The sequence below is a fragment of the Amaranthus tricolor genome, chromosome 13 (assembly GCF_026212465.1).
Source record: "Amaranthus tricolor cultivar Red isolate AtriRed21 chromosome 13, ASM2621246v1, whole genome shotgun sequence".
Taxonomy (NCBI): Eukaryota; Viridiplantae; Streptophyta; class Magnoliopsida; order Caryophyllales; family Amaranthaceae; genus Amaranthus; species Amaranthus tricolor.
The window spans coordinates 5,411,157-5,432,303 of record NC_080059.1 but is presented as its reverse complement, the minus strand read 5'-3'; the positions used below and the strand labels follow the sequence as shown (position 1 = coordinate 5,432,303).

The following is a 21,147-nucleotide window of genomic DNA, read 5'->3' as shown; positions in this document are numbered from 1 at the left end:
TTAAAAAAAATGATAGAAATAAGACAAATTTAATGGAAAAAACTAAAAGAAAAAATTGAACAAATCCGTTGACAAAGACAAGAGTTTAACTGTGGATGAATAAGATTGATAGGCAAAAACTCTAGAATACAATGAAAAAAATCTTTTAATATATATATATATATATATATATATATATATATATATATATATATATATATATATATATATATATATATATATATATATATATATATATATGATCCAAATATGATGATGGTTGATCCAAGAATCCGTTTATCCGCTTCAAGAATGATGCCAAGAACACTCTTGACACAACGAAAAACACGAACAACCTTCTGTTTGTATGAAACAGAAGGGTAACAAGAACAATTCCTTAGAATGGTTCTATGTCGTGGATACAATTGACCTTCACTCAGTCACTGGCCTCTTCCTCACACTCAAGTTAAGATTCACTCTCTTAACCCTCGTGGAAAACAACTGAATACCCTCTTTGCTTCACTCACAAAGAACACACTCAGGATGTAATTGCACACAATTACTTGAATGAAAATTTCATTAATCAAATCTGAATCTGTGATACAATGAGGATGCCCCTGTATATAAAGCTTCTAACGGCTAGTTTAGGGTGTCTAACAAACATAACTAACCAAGTGTCTTATTATAAAAGCGCGTGTACAACAAGAAACTAAAACAGAAATATAAAAATAGCTCTAATACACTGAATCAGCCATTATCAAGTAACTGGCGAACACACGACCTTGTAGTTGTTCTCGTGGGTTCTGTGAGAACTCTCTGTGTTATCTTTGAGTCTTGGCTTCTTATTTCATGTCTAAAGATGCCATTCCTTGGATTTCCACGTTGATACGTGCACCAGGTTAGACGCTCTATGGCGCGCAAGGTGGTCTGATAGACAACTTGATCTTCTGCTGGTTCTGTTGTTTGTGGGCTTTGAAACAGCCTTCTGTTATGTTCTTGTTTTATTAGACAGCTTCCTTTTGCTTCTTCTTGATCTTGCCATGCTTCCATATTTATGATTAGTTCATTTGGGAGATAATCTTCCTCATTCACGCAATGATCAGCAAGTTCAGTAGGCGTAGCACAAATAGATTCAATGGGCTTAACTAGTGTCTTGATACAATTATGCTCTTCTTGTTTGATATTGGATTGTAAGCTATCCATAATTGTGTGTGTGTATATATATATATATATATATATATATATATATATATATATATATATATATATATATATATATATATATATATATATTACATTTAAATAATACAAATGACAATATTATTATTTCAATTCGTAACTATTACCACTATTTGTCAAACGTCGCAACAATGAAAATGAACATGGACAAAATTTATTCTACCCATTGTGTAGTTTATCCATCTGAAGTAGCATTGACACGTCAGCATTATTTGGAATATGAGTTGAAGAAATTTATTAAGATTAAATTATTGCTTTATTATGTTACTTTGGAAACATAAATTGAAATAGAGAGAATAGTAGAGATGTAATGAAGCAATGCCTAGTTTTTCTTGAAACTTCTCATTTTTAATTCTATCTATTATTGTGTTATTGCACTTTTATTTTAGCATTCGCATCTTTCTTACTTTCATTTTTTTTTCGTAAATCTCTTTAAAAGACTAATACTATGTCACATACAACAATAATGACCTAATGGCAATAATGTAACAGAATTAAAATAATAAATTAATTTTAAATTTATTCGTTGAAATCAAGGGATTACTTATTGTTAGGGCATAGATAGAGTAGCTTTTCTTCCCTCTGTACCTCCTTTTGATGTGTAAAAGTCGTTTTCTTAGATAAATCCTTTAATTAAATCCTCTTTTTACTCTTTTGGTTGGTAAGAATGAAGGTAAGGTGTGTGGGCACTCTTCCATTACATAGATGTGACTGGCGGAACTTTAAAAAACTATTTCTCACATTTTAATATAATTTTTAGTAATAATAATATGAATTATCAAGTTAAGAAAATATCTTTTGAATATAAATAACTTACAGATGTAATAAGCTTTTTTTAAGTTAAAAATGAGAATACAAAATTATATATGACTGAAAATTTTACGATTAATAACTAAATTTTTTTTAATTAAGACATAATAAACGAAAGCTTGACGATTATCCTTGAAAAAAAAAATTATAAATATGATATGTGCTCTTATTGATTTGATATGAACAATTGTACTATTAACTTTGATAAAAATAAAAATAAAAATTGATTGATGATTATACCAATTCACTTAACATTTTATTTAACAACTATTCGCATTTATTTCTCAACGAAATTATATCAATATATTATGAGATTTTATTTAATATACCAAATCACTTTACATTTTGTTTAAAGCATGCCACTAAACTCTCTTTATCACTATGATTTGTAACTTATCTTTGATTCTCATATGAACTAATGTAAATTATGATCTTAATAGTTTATCAAATTCAAATTTTTACTCCTAGTATATTTGAGTTAGTTTATTTTATGTTTACAATGAAAATATTTTTAATTAAATAAATTAAGTTTATGTTATACTAATTAATTTGGTTTGAACATAACTCATAATTAAATTACTTGTACAGATTTATTTCAATTTAAAATATGGACTTAATCTAATTAATTTAAAAAATAGATTAAAACAGACCGTCTATTTAATAATTAGGTTAAAAATTCTAACGCAAATACATTTATTTTAAATTAAATTCATGTCAAATTAACAAGTCAAGCTGAAACTATTAAGAGGTGGTAGTTATAAGATCAATTTGGAATATTGAAAAAGAATAACGGCAAGAGATAACGAAAGAGACCTCAACTTGGAAATGTGGAAAAGTTTGTGTAACGAATATTGCAAGGGGAATCTAACGAAGACCGTAAATATATAGATTATAGACTTAGGGAAATGTGATGTCATGTACTCCCTCTCTTTCTCATCAAATTTATAATACTCCTCCGTTACAATTTACACGCAATTTAATATACTAATTTAATTTCTCAAATTATATATAATAAAAAATTATAAAAATTTAAATATTAATAACTTTTACATTAAAACGAATTAAATAATATTCCACTTAAGTAATTTTTTAATATGCTGCATTAAAATTTAGCTCGTTTTTATTTTTTTATTGATTAAATTGTTTTTAAAATTTTTAAATTTTAACCCACATATACAACTTAGATTTTCATTTCATCGATATAGTTCTCTTACTATCTCTTACTATTTACTTTCATCTGATTGTTTATAGTTTCTTCACCAAATTTATATGGGCCAAATTTTATGCGACACACAGAGTAATATTCCCTCGACTTCTTATATATTTTTGAATTTGCAATTTTGAGTTATTTTATTTGTTGTTTCTTTAAAAAGAATTTCTATTTATATCAGAAATTTTAAAATAATTAACGTTGTTTATCCTAATTTTAATATTTAATTAACTAAAACTTATGGTCTTCACTCTCCGCTCTCCACTCTCCACTCTCCACATATCTTCCACTAAGTTTATTTTAAAAATTTTATATTGTTTATGGTCTCTATATGTTTTCAGTTTTCACTACTTTATTTAAATATTTTTTTTTAAAACTATGGTCATTAAATTTTTCCATTAACATTATTATAATATTTTTAAAAATTTATTTTCCTCACTTTTCCAATCTTATTCAATAAAATAATTATTCATCTAAAAGATTTAATTTTTTCAAATTTGCTGTAAATGTTCATTATGGGAAAACATCAAGACGGAAGACGGAACGGATAGATAGAGGGCTTTATAAAGTGGTGTAAATTTAAGAGAATTTAGATCTGTTTGTTGCTTTCCCGTTGTTGTTGGATGGAGATTACTCATGATTATCTTTTTACTATTTTTTGGTTGTATAAATTTGCGCATGAATTCCTAAGCTTAGCTTTATTCCATTCTTTCCAATCTTCCTTTTTAATTGCTTGGCGTAAAAGAGTGGAGCACTCATTTTTAATGGAAGTGTTAAAGTTGTATTCGAGCATCCTAGATTTGTTGATAACTATGTTTCCTATTCACTTTTACTTAAATATCTACGTCATTCTTTCTTGCTTTTGGTTTGTGTTTCTAGCTTGCATTTCCATCCCGCCCATTTTTCTCTAGCTTTGAGACTTTGTGTTAGGATATAATTGTTAGAATATACAACTTAAATCTCAATCAATCAACTTAAACTTTTGGTTGAAGTGGTTTCTTAATATGGTATCAGAACCAACGTGATAAGAGGTTACGAGTTCAAATCTCAATCACCCCTCATTTAAAGTGGAATGTTCAGCGCATATGCGCATTTACACTTTCTAGTCTAATGGGCTCTCGTGTGAGGGGGTGTATTAGAGTATATAACATATCATTGGGGCTCAACCATCAGCTTAACCTTTTGGTGAAATTGGTTCCTTAATAGTATATAACTGTTATAATATATAATAGATCCTTAAATCCTAATCAGTCAATTACTTAAACTTTTGGTTGAGTTGGTTTTTGGCATGATATCAGAAGTCAACGTGACAAGAGGTCATAGGTTTGAATCCCAACCACCCCTCAATTAAAGTGGAATATTTAGCTCCAGGTATGAAGAGGGTCCATACAGATCCACACTTTTAGCCCAAATGACTCTCGTGTGAAGGGGCGTATTAAAGTATATAACATATCATGGAACCTCAACCATCAGCTTTAGCATTTTGTTGAGTTGGTTCTTTAACAATAACCATCGAAATCGTGTTTGTGTTGAGCCATTCACGTATCGTGTTTTTGGTGCCTCGTGTGAATTAGTACTAGTGACGTTTTAAGTTCTGCCCTAAACAGCGTTATGCTGTATTTGGTCATCAAAAATAAGGCCAATATACTAGACTGGCTCACGTGTCATCAAGGCGTGTTCGTTTAGTTTTAATAACAGAAATGATAATTAAAAGCTAATATAATATTGGTCGAAAAATCCTTTAATAAGTTTAACGGTAATACTTAAATTATATATATTTCTATCATTTTCTTCGCAAAATTCATTCTAATGCGTCACTAATAAAAAAAATTATAAATTGTGAAAAAAAAATTTTAATGATCAAAATTTTATCGTCATAGAATAGATGGTACTTCTATTAAAATTTACAAGCTAGTAAATCTTGTATAAAACTGCCTCACCATGAGATAAATTCATATATTAGCTCATTTCTCTAATTTATCACTTTAAGATTGTAAGTGATCATTTTAAGAATACAAGTTATCACTCAAAGACCATATAAAAATAATCACTTTTAAGTTATAGTCAGTCACTTTAAGATTATAAGTAATCACTTTAAAATAGCAATTATATATTGAGTCAACCTAATAAAAATAATCTCACGAAAAAATTAGAAACCTTTTCATTTGAGAATTTGTGTTTACATCAGTCAGTGACTGTTGGTGGGTATCTAAAACATGTGGAGTCGTGATGTAGTTTGGCTTGTTTTAGATACTCCTTTGACTAATATTTGCTGCTGCTGTAGCTGTTTGGTCGGTTTGGAGTAAATTTACCTTGGACTTTTAGACCTTAATACTTAATTATCACACTTTACAAATTCTACTTGATTACAACTTCTTTGTCACTCATTTTCATAAATTAAAGAATGGAAGACAAAGTAGAATATGGTGAAATTGTTTAAGTGTAGTATTTCAAAATAATAAATACAATGAAAGATTTAAAAATTATTTTATAATATTTTTTAAAATAATTTTTTGACTATAATTAATAGAGTATATATAACATATTTTAAAGTTTTAATTTCACTAGCAAAGTCAACACTTAAGATGAGAATAGGTCAAAAGACAAACATATAGTTAATTGAGGGGCAAAATTGCTACAACTAAATATCTTATGAAAAGAGAAAATTCAAAAGTGTTATCTATTTTTGAAAAAGTGTAATGAAACGAACATCTTTACATATGTTTTTTAATAGTACCATCATCATATAGTGTTTTCTTATTGAAACAGAGGGAGTTTAAAATTTTAATACTACTATTATCATTTTTTAATACTGTGTATTAAATGATTCATTCGTGTAATATTGTACTATTTCTTTAGCGTTCCAAAAGAAATTATAGACAATAAATTCTATAACAAATTATACGCTTCATTTCAAAAAAAAATCGTTATGAAATTTTTTTAGGTTCAAGGTTGAGGGATTTTTTGGCGGCATTTTTCTCTGAGTAAGAGTTTGTCGTTTTTCTTTCCTTTTCAAACTCTAATCATAGTTCCTATAAACGGAAACGTTAAGCATGATTATCATGATGATGATAATAATCAAATTCAATTTCCAATCAGAATTAAGTTTGTTTGGTTGTTTATCAATTGGCAAAATAGGCTAATTTTAAATGTCATTACAAAGTCAACTATCATAAATACCTAAGACATTTAATTAATTTTAAGCTTGCATTCAATATTCAATGTTTATTTTTAGATAAACTTTTCCAAGCGTCAGCTTGAGTTAGCAACTTTGTTTCATTTGTAGAAATATTCAAAAGATCTTCAACCGCTTATATTCATTTTGAATTTGATTAATACTGAGAAGATATTGTTGAACAAAATGTCTATTGAAGCATAATATAAATATAGGATCTTGCAAACAAACACTCTTATGGTGTTCGATAGTAAAGATACAAATCAGTTAAAAACTTTAAATAGTAAACTAAAATATATTTTAAATTTTCAATTATATAAGCCCTAATTATATTATCATATACAACATAAAATTTAAAATTTATCACTACATGCGTAAAAGTATATATATCATACTATTTTTTGAAATATTGTTTCCTAATTTACAATTTCAACTATATTATTATTCTTTTTATATAAGCCACATATATGTTTCTTTGAAGTGTTAATTTTTGATATTATCAGGGTTGAATAGTTTGAATTACGCATTAAGAAATAAACTAAATTAAATAATACTCTCTTTGTAATTTTGTCCCATTTAGTTTCAGCAGCTTTTAAGGCAACTATTAAAGTCTTACTATCTCTAACTGCATATAACTAAAACTTATAAAAATGCTAGCGTTGATACAAATCAAACAAGATCTTATTTGACTATATTTTAACTTATGAATTAAGAATAAAAAACAAGTTAAGAGTAAACCTGTAAATAACGTCAAAAATCAAATAGGTTAAAGTCATTAAAATGAACGCTATATTTATTTATACTACTATCAATTATTATTCCAAATCATTTTCCAACTAGCGTATTACATCAGTAATAGCACACTTGAGAGATTTCCCGCCATTTCAAACGACCGTTTTTCAGTTTACCACTCCTTTCAACCAATTCAATGGTTCTGTACTTCAAATTTCTGCATTAATTTGTTAATTTTTGAAATCTGACATTGAATTTCTGGGGCTTCTCGGATAATCTCTTCAGCAAAAATTAATGGCGCATCTTATGCGCAGTATCTCATCAAAGACCCCTTCTTACCTTTTATCTCACATTAAAGACCCAATTCATTTCGTTTCTACTTCCACCATTCAAAATCCAGATCAAATTCCCAGTAAAATTCCTCTTATTTCATCAATTTTTTCAAAGGAACAGTGTCATGGAATGCGATGATTTCTGGTTATGCAGATCGTGGGTATTTAGATTTGTCTGTTGGGTTGTTTGAACGAGATCCTTTTAAGAGCGTGGTCGCTCAGACTGCATTAATAACTGGGTATATGAGATACGGGAAGGTGTCAATGGCGGAGAGAATTTTCAAGGGGATGGACAAAAAGAGTTCAGTTACATGGAATGCTATGATTTCTGGTTATGTTCAAAATTCTCATCCAGAAGATGCTGTTAAGCTCTTTAAAGTGATGATAGAATCCAAATTTGTTGAACCAACTCCATTAACCTTGACTAGTGCTTTACTGGGTTGTACCAATTTATCTGCTTTATCATTGGGCAGGCAAACTCATCAATTTGTATACAAATCACCATTATACAGGGATACAACAGTTGGGACTTCATAATTGAGTATGTATTGCAAATGCGGAGTCTTAGAAGATGCGGAGAATTTGTTCTTGGAAATGCTGAGGAAAGACTTGGTTACTTGGAACGCCATTCATGGCTCAAGTTAGGCAGCCCTTGATCAGTTTGATGAGATGAAAAGGGAGAAGATGAAGCCGGATTGGATTACTTTTGGTGCAGTGTTATTGGCTTGTGATCATGTTGGACTAGTGGATCTCGGGATGCATTATTTTGATACAATGGTACAAGATTATGGCGTTGAGGCTAAACCTGAACATTATTCGTGCGTGATTGACCTTCTAGGCTGGGCTGGTTAGCTTCAAGAAGCTACCGAGTTGATTAAACAGATGCCCTTCAAACCACATGCTGCGGTTTATGGTAGCCTCTTGGGAGCTTCGAGGATCCACAAGAATATAGAATTAGCCGAGTTTGCTGCTAACAACTTGTTAAGCATCGATCCAATGAATGCAGCAGCATATGTTCAGTTAGCTAATGTTTACGCAGTTAAAAAGAAATGGGGCTGTGTTTCGAGGGTATGGCAATCTATGAAGAGCAATAAGGTTGTGAAAATGCCAAGGTACAGCTGGATTGAGATAAAAGAATGTAGTTCATGAGGAAATTGGTACAGCTGGATTGAGATAAAAGAATTGCCTGCAGTTCATTTGAAGCTCGATGAGCTCAGAGGAAATTGCTGTTAGCAGGGTATGTTCCTGATCTAGAATTGGAGTTGCATGATGTTGGTGAAGAGCAAAAATTAAAGCTGCTGATGAGTCATGGCGAGAAATTGGCAGTAGCTTATGGGTTGCTTAAGGTGCCAAACGGTTTACCTATTCGTGTTTTTAAGAATCTGCGAGTGTGAGGGAACTGTCATCAAGCATTGAAGTTCATATCAGGCATAGAAGGAAGGGAAATAATTGTAAGAGATAATACAAGGTTTCATCATTTCAAAGATGGGAATTGCTCTTGTAGTGATTACTGGTGAGGTGACTTGTGGACATCGAAACAATTAAACAATATAATCAAAGGGTGTGATCCAGAACTCACATTTATATCGTTTAAACTTTCAAAGCACTTGACCATTCCAAATTTTTGCATCCAGAAATCCGAATATCTGAATGTTGGACAATGGTGATCTGCTGTGATTGCCACTGGTAATTCCTCCGCAACACAAAATTGAATAATGATCGAACTCGATTTGACACGGAGGTATGACTTAAAAACCAAAACCAAAACCAACTCAACCTAAATTTGAACTGGTCCAATCTGAAACCTTATCTTAGATGGTATTGACCCGACATAGACCGACATTAATATGAACCAAACTAACCTAAAAATCTGATAGAAATCACATTGATACAGCCCTTTGTTGCTCTAAAGCTATTTTTGGTTTTGGCTCGCCTTTTTTCACTTCACGCCCAAGCACAGCTCATGGGCGTTTAAAAAAAGCCCTAAACTAGTCTATGAACGGACCTTAACCTTACATTCAAATGAACTCAGCCTGGTCTATTGACCATTCCAACTTTAGGTAAGCCGTCGCCAACTATACACAAAAGTGATGCACCCAATTTATTGCAGCGACAGCTAAAAAATCCCTCAGTTTCTTGGCACAAGCAGTCATGGATTGCAAATTCAAACCCATAGCAAATAGAGACCACGAGAGAAGTGAATTTGAAATAACATCAACATGAAAATTCAATGAGATCATCAGCCTTTAGAGAATAGAGAAAAGAGAAGGAAAGGGAACCCAATCCATTCCGCCCAACAAAAAGTTACATTTGACACAAACACGGAAGCAAAGCTATCTCTAAAAAGAACCATTAAAACAAAAAAATAGGTTCAAAGTTGTAAGTTGTAACCATTAACATAGAACTCCAAGAGGTTATTGCAGTATCTTAAAACCAATCACACACTTTAGATTGTAGCCAAAGATTCTCCAAAATTCCGTATCACAATAACTGAGCCAACAAACATTCCTGCAGCGCGCAAAAATCTCTGCAAACGAGCCTTAGTCATTCATCTATATAATGTATAGAAGTATATTTTACAATAACGTTAATGAAATATGAAAGTATGATAGCCAAGCATCAACAATCCTGTACATGAAAATATGATAACCAAGCTTCCTAAACAAACACCCAGTGTAGGTTTTTCCTTGGGAGTCCTCATTGTACAGGTAAGTGGATTACTTGAAAATTATGAATCTATTTTCAGGAGCAATAACAAAATTTAGGCTTGTTAAAGTGGGCAGGCTTCATGCGTCTAGGCCCATGGTTAATTTTTTAGTGATACACCCAATCCATTACCCATTCAAGTCTGCCCATGAAAACCTCTAATTTCCATCTTAAAAAATAAGAGAAATGGTGAGATACTTTACAGCTACTAGTTCAACAAACTAACATGTTATTTCTGTTTGCAAAATTAAAGTCCAAAGGGTACAACACTAAAGCAACGAAAAGATATGACAAAGAAAGAAGACAAATTTTAAATCTATTAGTTGGAGACATCATTGAAAGAGATGTGTAATTGAGACTAATTCAATCATAATGGGATAATTCATATTATACCTAAAAAACTACAAGAATATCTACATCCAAGTGCATATACAGAACAAAACTCAAATCCACTCACATGAAAAGAGAGAGGTAGGCATTGCATATTTGAAATGCTAGAAAATTACAAATCAAAAACACCAAAAATGTTAAACGCATTACCAACGTCCCCAACACATAAAAAGGAGCGAAGGAAAACCAATCATCTCCAACCAACTTAACAAAAACAACACTCCATTACCACCATGGATCCCACTTCAGTAGAGTTTGGAGCATCAAAAACACACAATCTTATCCTTGTAATAACAAAAAGATTGTTAAAATAATAGTTGATGGAAAACATGAATTTCAAATTCACGTAATGACACAAGTAAGAAGCGCACATGATTAATTTACCATTTTACTATAGTCTATTATAATCCAAAAATGTTTTATAAAAAACTAGTATAAATCATTAACTCACAACAACAAGAACAGTTTAAGAACATTTATACAACCACTTAGAGAATCTAACTAAGAAAGAATCACAAAAAAATGACATCAAATTTGTTTGCTAACTCCAAATGCAAGTAAGCATATAGGCTAATGATGATAGCAAGCTGAGATTAGTCCTTCACTCACGAACAGCCTATTAATCCAAAATGCGAAACTAGCTAGAAAATCCACTCAAACATCTAAATAAAACTTGAGATCCCAAACATGGTATTACATTGGGATAAGCCAATATAATTGTCTACTTTCTCTCATTAACGCATATAATTCTTAATATGAGCTTTAGAAAAGAAGTACTAATTTCTTAACCTTCCCCTACAGCACTACTGATTTCAAGAAATTGGCTCTGCAGTATTATACATGCCATACAAAAAAGGGTCATATAATTTTAAACATGAATCAAACAATCAGCTAACATTGCAAGATCCATTCAAATTGAACAACCAAAGAGGCATACAATACACAAAATTTATTGTTGCGCAATCTAGAATATCCAAGAACATAACAAGATTAACGACATAAACATGTGAACATGGAGGGAAAAAATCATACGTCCGCCGGCAAAGCAAAACAGACGGAAACTATAAAGCCACATAGTTGGAAAGTTTGCAACAGACAAATGAAAAATAAGGTGAAGAAAAACAGAAGATTACCATGTTAAAAGCCCACTTGTCAGGGTTTTGAACCTGAGAGTTCCAGAATTGCTTAATCTTATCCATGGAGATCGGGATGTCAGCCATTTTTGTTTTCTTCGCTAGGGTTTAGGGTTTTCAAAGAGGAAAATAGAGGAGCTAATTCGACTTTTGAAGAATTAAGGCAGAAGTGAGGCAATGAGGCACACTTTATATTTAATTTATGAAAAATTTGAATCTTTATAAATGTTATTTTCCTATAGTTTATATTTTTTTATTTATTTTCTTTATTTTACAAATTTCAATCTTTATATTTCTTATTTATAGATGGGAACGATTTGTAGAGAAAAAAATTAGTGTGAGACACATGATCGTAAATCTTGTGAGTAGTTTTTCTAACTAAATTACAATAATTTTTTATTATTCATATCATTAAATACCAACAACTAAAAAAATAGTTAGTTTTTTTCTACGGGTAGGTTGAGAAAATAAAAGGGTCGAAAAAGAAAGACAACGAGAATCAAACTCAAGTTCTTTTTGAGAAAACGGATCACTAACTCCGCAGAGGACCTTAGTTTAATTTTTTTATTACTTAATTTATTAATATATTACTAATGTGAAAAATTAAAAAAAATATGGTATTGCAATTTTTATTTTTCTTTTATTTATTTATTTCTCCAAAGTATTTAGAAAACCTTATTGTTAAATCTTTGCCCAATACGAAATGTAATGATACATAAAAATTCAAGAAATAATGACAAATATTTAACAAATGATATAAATATCTCTTAGTTTAAGTGTATTATTCTTTCTAGAAAAAGTAACTTTGCCTATGAATGAAAAGAACAAATTTTGTTGACAAGTCTCATGTTGAGTCAGGTCGAAAATAAATCGTGTTGAGTCAAATAAATCGTGTTGAGTCAGCTTAAAGGTTTTACCCAAGTTTAGTAGGGTTAAGATCATCCCGATTTCAGGTTTGGTCGCTAAGTTGAGTTCGAGTATCCGAAAATTTGAGTTGATCTCAACCATAATATAGATTACAAATGCACAAATCACATCTTATTGTGCTTCAATTGCAGTGTCCCATGTAGGTGAGCCAGATCGAAAAAGCACCCCATCAACTAAACCTCCTTGCAAGATTATGCAGTGAAACTACTTACGAAAGTAAAGAAACTAGGTCTACCGTCAAATGACAGCCGCGTCAAATCCAGAAACTCCATAACCAATTTATTTTATTAAGAAAATAATCGAATTCCAAAAATCCTAATTTAAACAAATAAATAACGAAAAATTTTAACGCCGCGATTGAAAATCAAGAGGATTAAGGATCCTGCAGTACATAGCTCTGAAGTGTTAAAAAAAAGGATCATCTCTTGTATACCAAACAAAACTATCTCTTGTACTTGTCAGTCATCGCTCCCCTTCGGTTTCCACAACTAAAAAAACTATCCCTACTTTTGTCCGCCTTGATGACCATTGTTTCCAGCTCCATTTTGATCAATTCGTTGATAACCCTCAGTACCTCTTCCGGCTCCTCCCCTCGGTTTACCTGAAAAATCGGTTCTTCCATAACCACGACCTCCACTGAAGTTTCCACGCCCTCGGAAGCTCTCATTGCGGAATCCACCGCGAGAAGAAGGGTATCTTCCTCTTCCATTATTTGTAGAGCCCGTAGAAACTGAAAAACAAATATTCTCGGGCATCAGAATTGCTTTTTATGTTAAAACATAACTAATTGCCTTCTATATCCATTAATTACAAAACAAAGACGAGAAAAGAAATCAACCAGGATTAAAACTGCCTTCTACATCAAAACTGATTTGTTTACGAAAATTTAATCTAAAAATCCCACCTAATTTTTGGTCTTCTGCCGATAAAACCCAGTCACATTTCATGATCATGAACCAAAAGATTTCATTCATAGCAAGACAAAGAAATCACAAGTCCCAAAAGAAGAAAACCCTCCTAGAGGCTAGAACTTTGATTCAGACTCAAAGTTCACAAAATGTCCAAAGTACTTCATACTTACCAAGAGAGTTCCAGAAGACAATGACTACGGGAGCTGCTAATTCAATCCCAACGCCCATAAATTAATCTTATTTCAACCACACAGGACAAAAAATTGGTTGGGCGATGATTTGAGTACGGAGAGTCATCATCCATAGTAAGGAGTAAGGACATCTAATGTAACCATTGGGCAGTTCGATTTATAACTCAAATGAATTGGACAGTGTAAAATCTAACTTGGGTCCATCTCAGTCCAGGCTGTGGCGCTGCCGTCGGTAGTGAAATGAGGGTAAACAAGATGGGGAAGATGGGTACTGGTGGGACAGTGTTGTGCATTGTTCACCGCAAGCCAAGGGAGGGAGGAATGAGAAGAAAGGAATGGAATTTTATTTTTAAAAAATTATAAAAATAAAAACATGGATGAATAGCATGACCAGTGAAAATTTAGAATTAATGATATCATGTCGGCATGATAACCCACATCAACAGGTTACCGCTTATCTAATTACTTGAATGGATCGGGTGGCTGAAATGAGGTTTTCAGATATTAATTAATAAGGTACGAAAAAGATCGTTAGAATCTCACTAGCATCTTACCATCCAAAAGTGTGTATTTAGATTTAATTTTTCCGTCTTTTAATTTGAAGACAACCAAGGCTAAAATCTAGAATATAAACACTTTTTTTTTTTTGAACTTCAGGTAAGTCTAAAGAATCCCGTATACAAGTAAGGAGGGGACGGGTAGGTGGTGAGAATCGAACCCTTGTCACAAGGGTGGAAGGGAAAACGTCCAAGCACTAGGCCAACCCATGACTATTCACTCAAAATGGACTAAAAAATAACCCAAGACGGACAAGAATTTGCTTTTTTCGGTTCGTGATTTGCATGGAAAGTAGTGAATTATGTGACAATGGTGTAGACCAAACACTTGCCAATACGCAAACCACCGGTCTCATTCCATCATCATCAACAAAAATGTCAGAGTCTTAATTTCAAAAGATTGGCCTCATTCCATAATAACTAATAAAAAAGCTGGCAAGCATACTTCATAGACAGCTCATATAATCATCGGAACATTTAAGACGCCATAGTCGGTATCGTCTCTTCGTTTTTTTCTACTATTCTTGCCCACAACTATCAAAAGAGGAAGAAATGAAGAGCGGGAAAGTCTAGCATACACAGAAACAGGGGCTAGAAAGTTTCACATAAAAGATAGCGTTTAGGAAAAAAGAAAACTATGTCACCTCAATTGCAGATTTCATGGAGCTCAAGGATTCAAACTCGACAAAACCAAAGCAAAAACCTTGCTGCTTGACAAAGAGAAACACAAATGTGTTAATACAATATATTGGTATAAGGGGATAACGAGAGCAAGAGGTTCATCAACCCTTGACAGAAGTTGCGTAGAAAAATACCTTATTACTTCTTACTTGGACTCCACCTTGCTTAATTGGCCCAAATTTTGAGAAGACGTCCTCAAGTTGTGAAGGAGTTGCATTTTGTGATAAATTTCGCACATATATAGAGTGACCTTCGGCTTCACAAGAGAAACACACAAAATGAAAACCATCAAAAGGATCCAAATTTACAACAGCAACAAGAATAATGCCAAAGTCATGATCCCAAAATATGATGTTGGCACTGTGAACCAACCCAAATAACCATGAGATCTGATTAAGAAGAATGTTCTAATTATCCCAATTTCCATCACCCAAATCTATTTAACATCAAATCCACAGTGTCTGTAGTTTTATATCAATGTTCCTGAATTTGAGTTACTTTTTTTCCTATCTAAAAGAGACATAAGAAAGGTCAAGAAAAGACTACAAAATCCTTATTGGTAACTCCTAAATTTGCTCCCAAGGTTACAATTATTTACTAAAAAACTACTTAATGTTCTCTTGAAATCAAAATGTCCATTCTTAGAGGAAAACATTTATAATTCTTTAGCTTTGATGATAATGAACTATAATAAATTGATTAATCAAATCATGTGCACTTCTTATTCTATGTAAGGTTGCGGATGATGTTTTTTATCAAGGTCAATCAAAATACAAGAGTAAGGTTGCATAGACCCTTCATACGCCCTAGGAGGGAGCCAAATAATAGCATTGATGTAATGAAATGTTCTTTTTTTATTAAGGACCAAATTAGTCTTAATTCTTAAATGAAGCCCATGATATACATTAATGAATCTCAAATTGCAGCACCATGAAATGGTATTAAGCTTGTTCCATCATCTAAGATTATTTCGTAACAAATTTGTCACATGATTTTGCAAAGTTACTCAATGCATTCTATAAGTACACTGCCACGTCTATCATAAACCTTCCGATCCGTTTGGTTAGTAGTACTAAATGGTGGTAATAGGGAATGATTTATAATGTAAAATTTCATCAAAAATTCCATTTCATTACCATGGTGACGAAACTTTGGTCACACAAAAGTATTTGTGTTTACAAATTTCCATTACCGTCTAATACCACATGTCCCAATGGTAATGCATTGGAATGAATTTTATGAAGAAAATGAGATGATTGAAGTTGGATAAGCCTGCCCATCAAGGTAACCAAGAGATTTTTCAACTAAAATTACACTAGTTTTCATTTCCATTACCAACATTTATTACCACCTACCAAACGGGATGTTCATGTTATTTCATTGGTGATTAAGTCTCTTATCATGGTAGTCTTGCACAGTTATATTAAGAATTACATTAGTCTGTGAGATTTGAAAGTCTTATTTTCTTTGAAATAAGAACTTGTGGTTCAAGAAGATGAATTATGAATTATGAACTATGGAGTAATTGGTAATGCCGAGAAACTTTTTCGTGCCATGATGACCAAAAAATGTGACACGAGATGCCGGTTATGTGAAACCATGGTCATAAGACCACACTTCTCTCTATGGGTAGCACATCATGCAATAGATTTCTCAATTTACGTAACTAATTAATTATGTGGATATGTACCTCAATATCGCAAATTTTTGAATAAAGTTATATATTATAGCCAATATAGCACTCCCGTTTTTTTTTTTTGTTCTTCTCGTTTACTTTTTGCACAATTTTCAAAGCAAGTTTTGAGCCTTAATATCTCTAAATACACATTATAAAGACTTACAAAAATATATAATAAAAAAGAATACATTAAGACGAATCTAACAAGATCTCACATGAATATATTTTATTTTCTATATATGTCTCAGAAACCTTAATCAAATTTCTCTCCTTAAAGTAGAATATCCTAAACAAGAACATTAGAGAACATTAGAGAATAGAGGGAGTAAAGGATAAGACTAAATAGGAGAGAACACCTACCTTCCTCAAGTACATTGGTTTTTTCAGGACCTGTTTCACTGGTTGAAACTGATGGCTCTGTCACTGGAGCAGGTTTCACAGTTGCTTCTTGGTTGCTGCTTGAAGGTTTGACCTTGGTGTAGTTGTTAGGTGCTTTGACTGGTATAGGTGATGAAATGGAATTTTTAGTCTTCAGCTGAAATTCACAGCAGTTTAAATTTATTTTGCATTAATTTTTGCACAGGATTCAACATTAAATCATGAAAACAGCCATCAAACTTACAATAGATGCGTACGATTTCTTGGGTGCATCATCTTGAGAAGCAGATAGCTCTGAAGTCACAGTCACAACCTCACTCTGATTCAATTGAATTGGTGGCTCAACAATCTCCTCCTCAGTTATTGATCCATCTTCATTATCTGAAGGATTAACCACTTCGGCTTCATTAGAAAGATCTTCCTCGTATGAGGATTCAGGAACTTGTTCATCATGGTCTGACACATGAGGAGGCTGCTCTGAAAGCATAACCAAATAGAATCATTAATTTTCATCCACAATTACATAACACATAGCTTCGAATTTTTGATAAAAACAAAATGAACCTGGTTCTGGTTCCTGTGGAACTGGACCCACGTTTTCATTAACATCGTCAACAGGATCTGAAGCAGCGGTTCCTGAATTTTCGTCATCCACATACCTAAAGACATCATTCAGAACAAAAAAACCTTTCTCTTGTGGGGCCAAAAAGAATGATTGCGCAAACTTTTTTCTCACATTATCCCTTCCAGTTAAGTATCCAGTAACCAGAACAATCACTCCACTTCCATATGACTGCTGAGCATCTGCGGTCTTTATCTCAGCCATATAATCTTTGTAATTCAAGGACAATATTTTCTCATTAATTCCCTGAACAAGTTGAGGATTGAGTTAAATTAAATACAAAAAGATAACTCATTAGCAGTCATTTCAACCTATATAAGCAGCTGTAACCCCATTAACAGCATTTTTATCACAGCGAAATAAAATTTGCAGTAAAGCCCAAAACAGAGTAAATTAGTCAGACATCACGTGCTAGAACTTGCCACACTCATAACATCAGATTACTAATTAATCAACATCTCCTTACCCCCATGGCCAAGCAAGTGGCTCCGCCAATGAGGGGTTGGGGCAAGTCAAATGTATGTACACTTACCCTAGTAACAACAAAGAGGTTCCCATAAGACCCTTAATTGCAAACATCATCTACATTTCACATATATTGGAAACACAAAATATCTAATGAGTCACTTTACTATAATCCATTATGACTTGAAACTAAAGAGTTATAAATCTTGGGCTCAACTATATGTCATTATCCAAAGCCAAGTGGCGCCCGCCTATGCGAGGTATGAAGATTCATATGTACACAATTTTAGATTACAAATATAATGTGCAACTTCACTTTAATAAGCGCTAGTGATTTTATGAATCATTTCACTTCAGTCCAACATAACCTAAATTTAAAGAACTACATATCTTTGGCTCAATTAAGAATGGACAGTTAGCTTATATATTAGAATTGGTAAACAATGTGTAAGAAAAAATTAGCAAATGATATTATACTCACACTACAACTTACATACTAGAATTGCAACGATTTAGCAAAATTTTTGTTTATCATCTTGGAATTATCTATGGCTCTTACTCTACAAGACATGGCACTATTAAAGGAAAAAATGACCCTTGAGTTCCTATTCGCTTTGAAAGTAATAAGAATCTAAAATGCAGGCTTAACACCTTTTGCAATGTTGGCTTTAGAGCAGATCCAAACGCTACATATGTCATTTTATCCTTTTTTTTTGCATGCAAAAGTTTCAAAATCAAGGGAAACCTTTTAAATGATATGATTACACATATATCAAACGATTCATATCCTCCTAGTACCATCATTACTAACCTCCTCCATTGATTCTTATTTATTACCACCACATCACTACCCACAAAAATTATTTAAAAAAAATAAGGGCAAATGCTTAAGGTCAACAATCCAGTTAGATCTTCAAAAACTGAAAGGTAAAGCACTCTGGTAGACATACCTGCATGGTCATGACAGATGTCATAACACCATTAGAATCTGGTCGACTCAGCACACTAGAATCCTGATAAAATCTGTAAACCTGCTCAGGAGATTGGTGCAGTATGTGGTAATACTGCTCCACAAAAGCATTGCCAACAACCTGAGCCCCAGGAGAAGCAGCAGGACTTTCTGCCTGTGTTGCCATCTGAAAAAGGTCCTATATAAGCATAACTCAAAAAATAATGTACAGGAAGGAACAAAATACGCCAATTTTTGGCGAAATGTTCTGGTCCAGTGACACAAGTTTTTATTTTCTAGTTCAAGTTCAGCAATCCAAGTTGGTCACTCTATAATCCCAGGTAATCAACAATCACAAAAGAAACAATATGAAATTCAATCCCCAAACCGTAATCAAATCAACAAAGAGCAGAACTTGACTAGAAATGTACCAACTATGCAGAAAAGCCAAAACCCATACAAAGAGAAAGCTCGTGAACTCCGGAGACGTGAAGCATGAGGAAAAGTAGAGAAAGAGAGAACATTGGCAAAAAAAAATGGGTTTCTGTTTTGCCTTTGATTACTCAACAATCTCCACACAGAAATTCTATGATTACTTGGCCATGAAGTCTTGAACAAAATAGTAAATTTTTATTGATTTACAGGTTTCATCAAAGAACATATAAGATTATCCATCCTCCAAAACTTATTCTCACTATTAGAAAGGATTTAAGTAGCCAAGCACTACTTTGTTGGGAGGAAACTAATCCTTTTCAGAGTTCATAATTAGCAATTGGAGAAATTTTCTATTCTTAATTCAAGAAATAGGATCGACGATTCATGGCTATCAGCTTATCATCTTTACAGAAACCTTTTCCATCCAAATTAACAAAGGAGAATTGGAGAAATAATGTTGGCAAAGTTTTTTAAAGCTTAACCAGCAAGGACCAAAATGAAACCTAGTATAAACCCAAAAAGGCATGACTTCAATTAATGTAAAACAAAAAAATTATTCCAAGAGAATCATGGTTAGCCTAGTGGTTGACGTTCTCTTTCACTCTTGTTAACCCTTGTAATACAATTTCGATGAAAGGTTTAATTCTTTTTCTCCCTTTACAAATCTCCAATGTTCCTAATGTACAAATCTTCAATGAATTACAAACCAAAACAATTGAATTTCAGGGGATTTTGGGAGAATCGCACGTTCACAGCGTATGAAATATAGAATTTAGTAATTCAGGAAACACTGATCCAATCCCAAAATCGCCAACCTTAACATTATGTCAGCAAAAAATGAGAAACAAAAGGACGAACCAAATTGATTACTCCAAGCAAATCTTAATCCAAATCTATATGCATAAACATTCTATAATAGGGTAAACAGAAACAATACATTAATATGCATAAAGATCAAAATTACCAATTAAGTCAAAACCCCCAAAAGCAATATGCACTCAAAATTTCAAAAAGCCAAATAAATTCACAGCACAAAATGTCAAAAAAATACATTATTGACCAAAAACAGCACATAAATCGATCGCCCATATGAATGTTGGCATTAAAAGAAAGTGAAAAATAAATTAAAATTGAAAACCCACAAAGAAATCGTACCTTTTGTAATGAGTTTAGATGATGTAGAACAAGAAATGGGGGAGAGATCTAGAAACACAAAAGCAGATATTAAACCCAGAATCGAAAATTGTGATGAGATGATGTTGTTTTTACGCCCAAATTTGGTAGTTGTAGTGATTCAGTCTTCCTTAACTTTTTATTTGGAGTACTAAAATAGTAGTAGTAGCAGTCTGGTCATCTGGTGTGTTGTATGCACATTCAGCTTTTAAAAATTTAGGATCTTTGCAGGTCATGACTCATCTGAAAACCATTTTATAAAACAAATCGTATATTATATGAGATAGATTATATAATTATTATTATTTTTATAATTAATCATTTTAAAATTTTAAATAATCATCTTAACTTACTAAAAGTATATGGGTTAACTCAATAAAGATAATCTCACAATAAGATGTTTGCGTTTAGAAAATTAATAATTTTAATATAAACATTCTATTATATTGTATATATTACAAAAAAAAATTGAAA

At 32.3% G+C, this 21,147-nt stretch overlaps 1 protein-coding gene and 1 pseudogene across 1 annotated transcript; one reads left to right on the top strand and one right to left on the bottom strand.

Annotated features, from left to right (window-relative positions):
- The first annotated feature begins 7,439 nt into the window (after window positions 1–7,439).
- Window positions 7,440–8,994, top strand: LOC130798747 (pentatricopeptide repeat-containing protein At4g16835, mitochondrial-like; annotated as a pseudogene).
- A 3,897-nt stretch (window positions 8,995–12,891) lies between these two features.
- LOC130798392 (nuclear transport factor 2-like) lies at window positions 12,892–20,908 on the bottom strand. The gene is made up of 8 exons (XM_057661348.1): window positions 20,656–20,908; window positions 19,067–19,252; window positions 17,594–17,897; window positions 17,274–17,506; window positions 17,012–17,186; window positions 15,108–15,229; window positions 14,937–14,999; window positions 12,892–13,363 (listed from the first exon to the last, which is right to left on the bottom strand). The coding sequence occupies exons 2-8, from the start codon at window positions 19,250–19,252 to the stop codon at window positions 13,076–13,078; spliced, it is 1,371 nt and encodes a 456-aa protein (XP_057517331.1). The 5' UTR covers window positions 20,656–20,908; the 3' UTR covers window positions 12,892–13,075.
- Between the last annotated feature and the right edge of the window lie 239 nt (window positions 20,909–21,147).